The sequence below is a fragment of the Diabrotica virgifera genome, chromosome 1 (genome assembly GCF_917563875.1).
Source record: "Diabrotica virgifera virgifera chromosome 1, PGI_DIABVI_V3a".
NCBI classification, from domain to species: Eukaryota; Metazoa; Arthropoda; class Insecta; order Coleoptera; family Chrysomelidae; genus Diabrotica; species Diabrotica virgifera.
The window spans coordinates 278,290,504-278,303,520 of record NC_065443.1 but is presented as its reverse complement, the minus strand read 5'-3'; the positions used below and the strand labels follow the sequence as shown (position 1 = coordinate 278,303,520).

The window sequence follows — 13,017 nt, the reverse complement described above, 5'->3', positions numbered from 1 at the left end:
ACCTTCTCATTTGGCATTTGTGGATTACAATTCAATCGATTCCATAAAACTCTGAAAGGAATGAACTTGAAAGAATGACAATAAAAGATGAATGACAATATATGACAATGCAACCATGCAAATAAACGTAGCAGAAGGTCTAACAAAATGCAAAATAAGAACTGAAAAAGGAGTTAAACAGGAAGACACTATCTCTCCAAAATTGTTACAGAAGATTTGGAGAAAATCTTCTAATACACTCGTATTAGAAGATTTGTTCCAAAGGTAAATTGAAAAAACGCGGAATTAAAATCGATGGCAGATTTTTAAGTCATCTAAGATTTTTCGAGGACATAGTACTCATAAGCAACAATACAGAGGAACTACTCATACATTCTAAAGCGTCTTAAACTAGGATCTGCAAAAAGAGGTTTAAAATTGAATTTAAATAAAACAAAAGTGATGAAAAATCAAAACATCACAATAGACTTACATGGAAGCGAGATCGAAAGTGTCGTAGAGTATAAAATATAAAACTAGATACACGAGCAAACTAGGCAAATAGAATTGAACGGCAGAGATAACTAGAAGAAACCGAATGCCTTGTTACGAGCTCTTTTAGGATCTCTGAGAGAACATATTATTATTTATACGAAATGATGAGGTACAGCTGGTTCCTAAAAAAACTGATATTACGACTCTTAGTAAGATTTGATTATTTTGAGCAGTGTATTTGATTGGTCTGGCATTATATTATATTTATTATGACAGACTGTCAAAGTCAGTTAAAATAAACAAACAACTGATTACATATAGTGCAGTCAATGAAGGTTTTCACCTCCGATTTCGTTGAACCTCCATCGATTTTTATGAAAATTGGTGAGTAGTTAGAGGATACCTCAAGGAACAAAGGTGACATGATGCCAACTTGCGCTATTGCCCTTAGTGATGTTGATTATAGTTACTTTCGAGTAATCGTTACAAATCGTTACTTTTGTATAAAGTAATCATTTACAGTATTGGTTACTTTGATTACTTTTGTTACTTTTATATTTGAGTACCGGTAATCATATCGAGAATCGCATTTCTCAGTATTTCGTATAAGATCCGATATAACAACGACCTTCACCGATCTATTTAATGGATAGAAATTAAACGATATGTAATCTATTATGTTAAAAATTATTTAAAACAAGGGGTGTCCGACATAAAATTGTCCAGACTAATTAATATTTAAAAATGAATTTTTTTATAAATTCTACTAATTTTTTGGCCCGGGCAGATATTATTTTAGATTTTCGGATAATAACAATAAAATACACATAGACCAAGGCATTTAGGAAAAAATAAATGATTTTTAGGGAAATAGTGAAACAGGAAAAAGTTTTCAACAGAAAAATAGGTGGAAATGCATAATTGCAGTATAAAATGCATCCAAAAGTACATAAACATTCATCCATGATTAAAATGAAGAGCATACAACTCAATGAGTCTCCCTGTCTTATTCCGCTGCCTATATCTATAGATTCTGTAAGTTGTCCATCTATTCTGACCTCCATTTTATTGTTATGGTAGATACTCGTGAAGTACCGGCCCGATTCCGATATCAACCGATTGTAGGTAGGTAAGTAATAGGTACTCGCTCTGATACGATTGGTACGAAGTAACGAATTAATCAGATTAATCAAGAGTAATCAAAGTAACGATTTGCCTCTCTGTATAGTAATCGTTACTTTCGGTATTCGTAAGTACCGAGTACTTTGTAACGAATAGTTACTTTTTCAACATCACTAATTGCCCTGGGGGTGGATGCCACCCCTTCTCGGGGGTGAAAATTATTTCATTAAAAATAATACCATAAATCGATAGAGGGACAAATTCTAAGCAAAATTTGTTATATAAAGTTATTAATATAAATCAATACTTTTTGAGTTATTAAAGATCAAAGATTTTATTTTTTCGTAAAAAAATGCATGTTTTAAAGCTGTTTTTCACGTATAACTCAAAAACTATAAGCTTTTACAAAAAAGTTATTATTACCAAAATTAAAGATAATAAAAAGTTGAATACATTTCTCATTTAAAGAACTACACTAATGTTAATTCAAAGTAAGTTATGGGTAATTGAAGGTATATTTTTTTCGACGAGTACGCAAATCTAAGTATTCAAGCTTAAATAACGGGAAAACGATGCATTTTATAAAATATACCTATTAAACACTTAACAAAGTACTTCGGAATACCTATCAAATGAGCTCCATAAGACGTTAATAGCATCAAAATTAAGCAAGTTATGATGAAAATAAGAGAACCCTTTGGATTTTTTTTTGGAAAAAGTGAAAAATAAAACATCGCCATTTCCACAAAAATTAAAATTTATAGAAATCCTTAGACGAGTTTCTTTATAATAGCGTAAGTAATGATTTCAACAATTTTTACCGGTTTAGAATGCATATTTTTGAAAAAAAAAGATATAATTTAAAAAAATCAGAATTTTTCAGATTATCGTCATTTTCATTTTCTTTTAATAATAACTCAAAAAATACTCAATATACGAAAAAAATGATATATAATCAAATTTTAGTTTTTCTGTATCAAATATTTTACCTGTTTTACTATTTCTGTAGGGTATAAAATAACCGAGATAGAAACGTTTTAAGGTTAAATTTTGCCTGAGAGAACCATGTAACCGGGCAATTTAACCTTTTATTTTTAAAAAAGTAAGGGGTTTAAAAAATTAAATTCAACGTGGTTTAGAAGCCCTTAGTTTTAGCTTTCAAATGGTTTTTAGGCGAATCTCATGTCTCAAAATTAACGGAGTTATTTAAAAAAAAAAACAATAACATTTTTTGGAAACATTTTTAAAAGATAACTTTTGAAAAATTTTCGGAGCATAAATTTTAATGCTATCAACTTGTTCGTGGGCTCATCTGATAGATATTTTTAAATACTTTGACAAATGTTTAATAAGTTTGTGTTATAAAATGCATTGTTTTCCCGTTATTTAAGCTTGAATACTTAGATTTGGGTAGTCGCCGAAAGAAATATACATTCAATTACCTATAACTCACTTTTAGTTAACACTAAAAAGTTTTTCTAGTAAGGATTTTTTTCATTTTTTATTATCTTCAATTTTGGTAATAATAACTTTTTGTAAAAACTTATAGGTTTTGAATTATTTATAAAAAATCGGTTAAAAACATGCATTTTTCTCAGGAAAAATTAAAATCTTTAATCTTTAATAACTCAAAAAGTTATGATTAATTTCAATAACTTTATATAACAAATTTTGCTTAGAGTTAGTCCCTCTATCGAATTATGGAGTTATTTTTAATAAAATAATTTTCACCCCCGAGAAGGGGTGGCATCCACCCTCAGGATAAAAGCGCAAGTTGGCACCATGTCACCTTTGTTCCTTGAGATATCCTCTAACCACTCACCAATTTTCATCCAAATCGATGGAGGTTCAACGAAATCGGAGGTAATAGCTCATATCCACCTTCAGTGACTCCACTAATATTATGTTAATTCATAAATTGTAATCATTATTAAGGTCTAAATTTTTATATTATTTTGAATTTCTGCATTTTATGAAGAGTATATAAATGATAGTTTTTACATAAAATGGGGTTGTTGTTGTTGTCATTTTTATTATTATTAAGGAATAAAATAAACGACTTAACTCAACAATATGTATATTAAAGCAAGAATTGTAACCAAATTAAAAGATAACTGGGCACTATCAGAGGCAGCAAAACATTTTAACATAAGCAGAACGCAGAACCACAGTTTTCTATTAATAAAAAATGGAGGGAACAAGAAACTCTCGAAAGAAAGCGAGGGTCTGGAAGACCAAAAGTATACTAAATTTAGGTATGTAACAATAAAATTAATATTTTGTAATATCTCCATCAGCAGTGATAACAGCTTGTATTCTTCGGTCCATCTGCGTGAAAGGAACTATGAAATTGTCTTATGCAGAGAGCTCTTCCCAAACCTTGTTTCTTTCGAGAGTTTCTTGTTCTCTCCACCTTTTATTAATATTCAAAACGGTTGTTATGCTTACGTTAAAATGGTTCGCTACGGCAGATAGTGACCAACAATCTTCTAATTTCGTTACAATTCTTGATTTTAGTTCTTTGCCAGCATGTGGAGCCATTTTTTGAGGTTGAACAGAATAAGTTATCTGACAAATTTTAAGATTTGGCAATGACAGTGAGAGTATGTAAATAATAAGTATTTATCCTTCAAAACACACTGCTCAATTTTCTACAAAATACGCTTTAAGAGTCGTATCAGTTTTTTTTGGAACCAGCTGTACATAGCAGAACGAAGGAGGAAGATTTGCGCAAATGAAATGGAGTTGGGTAGGATACGTGGTACGACAAGACAACGAAAGATGAACGAGAAGCATTGTACGTTGATGGAGACCATGCTAACACCGTCGTAGTAAAGGCAAACAACAAAAACGATGGCTAGACGACATTAAAGCAAAAGTGGGAAGAAATTAGCACCAACTAGCACAAAACAGAGAAGGGTGGAGTGTAGAAGTGGATGCGAACAGGCTGAAGAAGAACACATTCTTAAGATTTATTGTGGATATTTTTGTTTTTGGGCGCTTGATCGATAAGTGTAGAGGATATCCAATCGAGGTTCGAGCCCCCGCCGGTGATTAGAAAAATAAAAAGTCTAACGTCGTAGTCTAAAGTTCTAAAAGAATCTACGGCTTAGTCTGAAATAAGCTGGTGTCTGATCGGCCTATGGAGGAGCGGTACTGCAAGGGATAAGGGCTTGCGACTCGGTGACACTCCTCCGTAGATCCCTACCAGAAGGGCTTTGACGCCTAAAAACAGTGTATCTATATGTATTTTTATTTTTGACTTTTCCGTAACTGTTAAATTATATAAACTTACGTGCATAGAAATCGGCCCACTTAAAAATTTGGTCATTTTTGATGTCTCACATTTCCTAAACCTGTTGGCCGATTTAAGTGATTTTTTGAACATGTTATAGCCTGATTGTTTAAAAATACCACTGGAATAATATTGTTGCTAAGCAAGTAAATTTTCATTGTATACCGGGTGTACCAATCAAACTGTGTATTTTCTCAAAGTTCGCATCACCCTGTGGAATATTCTAGCATTTATAAAATACTGAAATTAAAAAACAACTATAGCCTCAGGTTTTCTAAACAATATGTTTTTCGATTCATTCGTTTATATTGGATAATAAAAAAGTTAGGTACTTTAACAACTAGACATGTTCTTCATCAATGCACGGTGTTTCTAAATAAGTGCGACAAACTTTAAGGGGCAATTCTGCATGAAAAAATAATGACAGTTGCTTTATAAACGTATGTCCGCAAATGTTTCGTTTCCGAGAATAACGATTTATTTATTGCTTTAAAATCAGTTGAGATATGCAAATGAAATTTGGTAGGTTTTAAGAGATAGTTATTGCGAATTTTTCGATATAAAATGAAGGATTTTATATTCACCATTAGCGTGCATACGGGTAATATGATCGGTCATATTACACGTATGCGCGCTAATAGTGAATATTCAATTCTTAATTGTATGTTTAAAAATGTGCAATAACTACGTCTTAAAACCGACCAAATTTCATTGGCATATCTCAACCAGTTTCAAAGCAATAAAATAAATCGTCAGTTTGTAAGAAAAAATTCAACATCCCGTATCACGGAAACGAAACATTTGCGGACATACGTTTATAAAGCCAACTGTCATTATTTTTTCATGCAGATTTATCCCTTAAGGTACTAGTACACTTTAGAAGACCAAAAATAAGCATTTTTTCAAGATTTGTTTTCTCAGAACCTGTATTAAAAATGAACATAAAACTTTTTACATATTAATATCTAACTCTTAGAGAATACACAATATATATCTTTTTTCATTTATGCACATACACTAATATTGTAGAGGGCGCCAAAGTCGAGGCCTCGAAAAACAGTAGTTCCGATAGCGGACAGTTAATCTCAGGGTTGGGATCTCTGAAATAAAAAAATTGTACTGCATTTGAAAAAGCGAGGTTAGTAACGTAACAATTTACCACAGTTAGTGAAAAATTCCACAAAAAAAAATTTTACGGAAATTTGAAAAATTTTTGTGAAAATACCGCCCATTTTTCTTTAGTTTTTCATGGTTAAAAAATATTTATTGTTTATTTTTTGGTCAAATTGTGGTAAATTGTCACGTAAGAAACCTTCCTTTTTCAAATGCAATACGATTTTTTTATTTCAGATATCCCAATCCTGAGATTAACTGTCCGCCATCATTGTTCGAGGCCTCGACTTTTGTGCCCTCTACAATATTAGTGTACGTGCATAAATGAAAAAAGATATATTTTTTGTACTCTCTAAGAGTTAGATATTAATAATATGTAAAAAGTTTTATGTTGACTTTTAATAAAGGTTCTGAAAAAAATTTTTTTGAAAAAAAATTATTATTTTTGGTCTTCTAAAGTGTACTAGTACCTTAAAGTTTGTCGCACTTATTTAGAAACACCGTGTATTGATGAAGAACATGTGTAGTTGTTAAAGTACCTAACTTTTTTAATATCCAACATAAACGAATGAATCAAAAAACAGAACGTTAAGAGAGCCTGAGGCTATAGTTGGGTTTTAATTTCAGTATTTTATAAATGCTACAATATTCCACAGGGTGCTGCGAACTTTGAGAAAAATCACAGTTTGATTCGTACACCTGGTATACAATGAAAATATACCTTTTTAGCAACAATAGTATTACAGCGATATTGTTAGAGAACAAGGCTGTAACACATTTAAAAAATTACTTAAATCGGCTAACAGGTTTAGGAAATATGAGACATCAAAAATGACCAAATTTTTAAGTGGGCCGATTTCTATGTACGTAAGTTTATAATAAAATAATTATAAGATAAAGCTAAATACAAATACATTACTCACGTCCAATAATAGCTGTTTGCCGTAGTCGAATTTTACAAACAATGACCAAACGAAAAACATAATAATCATCACGAAGGTCTGTATAAAATTTGATAACCTAAAGAACGTGTCCACTTGTATTGGTCTTTTATCCTGGTGTTCGTACAGATATCGTTGAGTCCTCTTCATTATTGATTTGTCGGCACCTGGGAATGGTAGGGCCCAACCATTTGCGATACTTGAACGGTGGGGTCTTGTTCTAAAATATCAGAAAATGTATTGAGTTTTGTGTGCAATTTAAAGCAAGAGCATTACAAAATTTGTCTATTTTTTATAGACCCGTAGATTGAGTGTACATAACCTAAAAATGCAATTTCTTTAAAAAAAACGTAAACTTTTTGGTATGGCTGCAAGTTAATTTTTTTTTTATTTTGTGTATTTCATCTCTTTGTGTGCAATTTAAAGCAAGAGAAGGCATTACAAAACTTGTCTATTTTTTATAGACCCGTAGATTGAGTGTACATAACCTAAAAATGCAATTTCTTTTTCCAAAAAAAAAACCGTAAACTTTTTGAGATTGCTGCAAGTTAATTTTTTTTTATTTTGTGTATTTCATCTCATTTTTTTCAGATTTTTCCTAAGGTGCGTCACCTTCAAAATCCCGAAAAACTGTTTTTATGGGTTTCGTGGGATTTTCTACATTTTATAGACTTTAAAATAGATCAAATGAGGGTTTAATTTATAGGTTATATTAAATATAAATATACATTTTATAAATAACTTGAAGTAACTGAGTCGTTTAGGACATTGGACACAAACATTGTGCAAAATACCTTTAAAACAAAAAAAAACATATTTCTTTTTTTAGTGTTTTTGCAAGTTTTGAAAAAAGATGGATTTTTGGGGGTTAAAAGGTGTTTCGCCCAATTTTTTAATGTCCTAAAGGACTCATTTACCTTAAGTTATATCTAACTATTCGGATAGGTCAAAAAAACAAAAAACTTAGGGATACCTCCGAGATAATACGAACGGAGTATGAAACAAAACCAGCCCTTCAATTTTTCCAGATTTTTTTAAAGTTAGGAGAAAATACAACACTTCCACTCACCCCCGTATATTACCATCTAAACAAAAATTTTTTGTTACCCGAATAATGACAAACGATATCAATACAAGGCATGCACCTACATACAAACTGATGCAAGAATCTTGAAAATCGGAGTACAAATAATAAAGTTATAAATTGTCAAACTTAATCAAACATTTTTAGTGGTGGAATTTTGTGCCGGTGAGAGTATTCTGAAGTCTATAAAATAGGTAAATCGACAAAAACCTCTAAAAACCAGTTTTTCGGTTTTTTTTTAAGTGGCGCATCTTAGGGGAAAATCTGAAAAATATCAGAAATAGTGATGTTAGAAGAGAATATTCTCAAGAGAATATTCTCAAGAGAATATTCTCGGCCAGAAAATTCTCTCGAGAATATTCTCGACGAAAATTTCCTATATTTTCAAAAACCGAAACAAAAATAAAAACTAGATACGGATCAAATTATTATAATTTAAAAAATATGTAGGTATGTATATTGTTTTTGCCAATCCCATGAACCACTAGCTAGAGTGTTTACAGCGTCAGTATTTATTGTTTTGGTGCTATATTAACGTGCAAATATTTAGAATGGTGTTGATCTAAGCAGAAAAGAACAAGTTGAGGAAACTGAGGTTGTACTGAGTGCGTTGTAAGACAAAGATAGATTTGGAAAATATTACCACGGCATTGTGTTCATTTTTTTCGAATCCTGAAAAAACCAATACATATTTTTGAAAAATTTAAACGCAGAATGAAAGACTAAATTATTACCGAGGGCCAAAAGTCCCTTAGAATAAATAAAAAGTTTATTTTGAATGAGATATTTGAAATTAAAAATCACACTAAATTTTCTCTTAGTTTTTCACCCCTGTAACTTATTAAAATAAACATTATAGAAGTTCTCAGGGGACTTTCGGCCCTCGTTAATAACGTAATCTTTCATTCTGCGTTTAAATTTTTCAAAAATACTTATTAGTTTTCTCAGGATTCGAAAAAAATGAATCCCCATTTGAATAGCATTGCAGCCGAAAATACGTACCGATCCTCCTAAGGTCTAAATAGAATATTAAGAAATCATATTAAGAAATAATATTAAGAAATAATATTAAGCTTGTTTTTTTGCTGCAGTTCGGTACCTAAGACGCGATGCTTAAATTCTGCGCCAAGTTGTTGTCTTCCTTCCCGAAAACTGTAACATAATTCTTGCAGTTTTCGCATCTTCAAAAGTATTCTCTTCTAATCTCTTCAAAAGCGTACGATCTTCATGAGCGGTAGATATTTTTGTATCAGTTTTTTTTGGAACCAGCCGTACATTACTGTAAGTATATCCATTTTGCAATTTTTCAACCTTCACGTGTCAAAATTTCAATTCACGATTGTCTTAATTAAATAGGTTATACTTATTTTAGGGAATTATACACCGATGATGGAATTTTTAGTATTCCGAAAACGTTCTGTTCTGTGATGTAACCCTTTTTATTGATTTTTAAATATACCTATCACAAAGGAATTTACTATTTTTTTTTAATATTTCAAAATCTTATAAAACAATAAAAATAAATAATAGTAATAGTAACACAAAGAATTAAAACAAAAAAAAAACAAAAGCCAATAGTAAAGGAAGTCATTCAAAAAGTAAAAAATGATTAATACCAGACATAATATGGACAGCAGGATATTGAGACATATTTCTACTGGCAGAAATATTGAAACAAGAAGTACGACGATAAATGAAAAAACACTGGATGACTTGTTTAAAAAAACATACCTGCAAATTAATTTTTCCATTAAGTAAAAAACGTTAAAGACAGGTATAAGTAAAAAACAACAATTTTAATTGACGCGATTCGATTGGTTAGGAACTGACGCACGACAATATACAGTGCTCAACAATAATTGATGAGAATCAAAGTAATATTTCACGCCAGAAATAGTTGGAGTTTGTAAAAATTTAATACAATTAAAATAATATTAATCAATTTTAAACGAAATAAAATAATTATTTTTTATCTAGCTAATGCCTCGACAACTACTGGCCATTGGCATGGTAGGTACGGTGATTTATTGTAGTTAGGTAAGGTACCTAGTGCCATGTGTAGTGTGTGTGTTGAGTAAGTGTCTTGTTACTTTGCAAAGAGACGCTAATTGTATCCGAACGTCTGCGGTCCCTCCGGTGAGTACCGATAAAATTAATTTATTATATTTATAAATTATTTTCATCTGGTATCAACAGAGTTTGGATTCAGTTGTTTCAAATAGTGGGGTAATTTTATTAATTAATTTAGTCATAACCTATGCCTCGAAGACGTTTAGATATTGTACAAATGCAACAGATTGAAGTGGCTCAACAATGTGAAGTGGCTCAACGTTTGAGGTTTTCACAAAGTGTTGTGAAAAGAGCTTGAAATATTTATGCCACAAATGATGTAGCCTCATAAGTACATGGTGGAGGGCGACAACGGAGTACCAATCCTGTTGATGACCGATGTTTACGAAATATTGCTAGAATGAACCCAGCATACTGCTTCTCGCATCAACAGATCAGTGCGTGTCGCTACTGGAAGAATAATTTCAAATCAAAGCGTTAGAAGAAGGTTGCATATGACTGGCTTAAGAGCAAGACATTCATCTCATCCAGTACTAACCAGGAACATCGCGGATTGAGAAGACTATAGGCTGAAGTCCATGTATGAACAAAGTCATCATAGCCAGAATGATCGCCAACGTTCGGAACGGACAGGCACCCTAAGAAAAAGAAGATGAGCTGAAGAGCACGGCAACTGGACAATTAAAGAGTGGAGAAACTGAAAAAGACTAAATTCTCGTTGGAACTTTACCGCGCTGAGCAGATAGACGTGAATTATAAATTGTAAAATTCCCTCATCTTCCTTAGTCTCAGCATCCGTTATGGCTTGCAAATTGTCGAAGCCTCGGAGGTGTAACCAGAGAAGGTTCCCATTGTTTTCAGTCTGGTGGGATGTAGAATAACATTATGTTGTTTTATATGCCATTGGATTGAAAACTTAGTATTTTGCTAGCAGTTGCCGCTAGGGCATCTATGCCATTTCGTTCGTTGCAATCCGTGATTGCACGCCGGGGTTTGTTTTGGTTGGATCAGAGAGAGCAGCATATGTGCCTCCTGATGAGGCACTAATAAGCTTCGAAACCGGTAGAGGTGCTTGCTGCACTCTCTGATTGGACTAGAATATGATGCGGCTGTATTTTAGTTTTGCAACGAAATTGAAAATGGTTATTCATTTTTAATGGAGAAACTGTTCATTTACAGATGAGTCTAGATTTCGTAATATCATGAACACTATAGAGTGACTACAACTGCTTTTTGGGGAGGCTCTATTTGCGTTTGAGGTGGTATTTGTTTTGATGGCCACACCGACTACTGGTTCTGACAAATGCTACGATGGCAACTCAGAGTTCTAGAGATATATAACCAATTAGTGTACTATTTGCGGGTGCCATCGTAGAAAGGTTTGTTCTTATTGGCGATATAGTCTGGGCTGATTATCGGAGAATAGGCCATTTTTGGGAAAAGTTATTTACCAGCAATTTTATTGCTGGAATCGAATTATAAGATCCTATATATTAATAATATAGGTATGCAAAGTACTCACCGGAGGGACCGCAGACGTTCGGAAACAATTAGCGTCTCTTTGCAAAGACAATGACGTCGACTTTGCAAAGTAACAAGACACTTACTCAACACACACACACTACACATTACTCCCCTGACTTAGTGCTAAGTTATACAATTACGTGGCTAAAGGTTCTAGTTCTAAACCAAAGCCAGAATGAGAGAAAAAAAAAAGGTATGCAAAGTCCTCAGATAGTGTGCTACTTTTTTTATAAACAAAATGGAGCACGAAAATCGTGTTCTTTTTCAATTATTGCTCTACAATTCCGAAGATTTTAATTTTACAACAAAAACTCCCAAATAAAAATTCACCGTGATTAAATTCTGCATAGAGATGTGTTTTTCCCGATCTACTCCGATGAAAATTTTCCTCGGAAAATGCGGGTTTTCCCAACAAAATCTTTAATTTTCAAATAAACTTTTAGATAAGTAATTATCTACCAATATTTAAATAATTTGGTGAGTTAAAAGCCTTCTTGGTTTAGATTATAGTTCCAGAAGCTGATGCAAATTAAACGAATATTTTAGCAACAATTCAATTGTTAATTAATAATTTACGGTCGCAATCATAACCAAAATAATTATGGTACACTGATCAAACTTTCAAATCTTGTGTGTGTGTGTGTGAGAGATCCTGGCATCAGACAAAATCTATTTGCCACAAAACATGTAAATTCTTAATTACATCAAATGATTTCATATTGTCTATTTCTAAACTATACCGCTATTTTTGAATTTCTGATAAAATTAATGATGGAATCTAGCACCGCTTTATCTGGGGAAGAAAGGAGAGCTGTAATATTTAGTGGCAATGGACACTCGTGATGAATTAGTTCTTGATACAGAATTGAAGAAGATTGAGAGTTCAGAGAACATTCTAGAAATATATGATTTAGATCACCAATGGATACATTGTCACAACTACAGACAGGAGAGTTAAGTATTCCAATTTTATATAAGTGAGATGGAAAGCGAGCATGATTCAATTTTAAACGAGTCAATACTGACATTTGTGCTCTATTATAATTAAAGGTGAAATGAGGAATGTCTTTTGGAAGTGTAGGGTGAATTCTGAAATAAGGGTTTGTAGATTTATTTGCAATTCTTTTGTAATCAGTTTCCCATTTCCTTCTGATATTAGGTTGGAGAGCATTATTCAAATCTTTTAAATTAAATACTTTGTCCATATGGTGGCAACTGTGACTACTTTTTGCGGCTATATCCGCAATTTCATTACCTTCGACTCCGCAATGTCCTTTCGTCCAAATAAACGAAACAGTTACATTATTTTGTTTAAGATCCATAATTAATTTTTTAATGTTCAAAATTAAGGCATTTCTGAATTGGTTTATTGGGTGACCGCTAATAGCTTGTAA

The 13,017-nt window shown here is 32.2% G+C and overlaps 1 protein-coding gene across 2 annotated transcripts in view; it reads right to left on the bottom strand.

The window, feature by feature from the left end:
• The window catches only part of LOC114327600 (saccharopine dehydrogenase-like oxidoreductase), a 76,843-nt gene that overhangs the window by 15,106 nt on the left and 48,720 nt on the right, over positions 1-13,017 (bottom strand). For both annotated transcript variants that reach the window (XR_007695971.1, XM_028276268.2), the window contains exon 5: positions 6,928-7,165. Coding sequence is in view for 1 of the 2 variants with exons in the window: in XM_028276268.2 (XP_028132069.2) it covers positions 6,928-7,165 (238 nt within the window). In the remaining variant the exon portion in view is untranslated. The remainder of the gene's footprint in view (positions 1-6,927; positions 7,166-13,017) is intronic.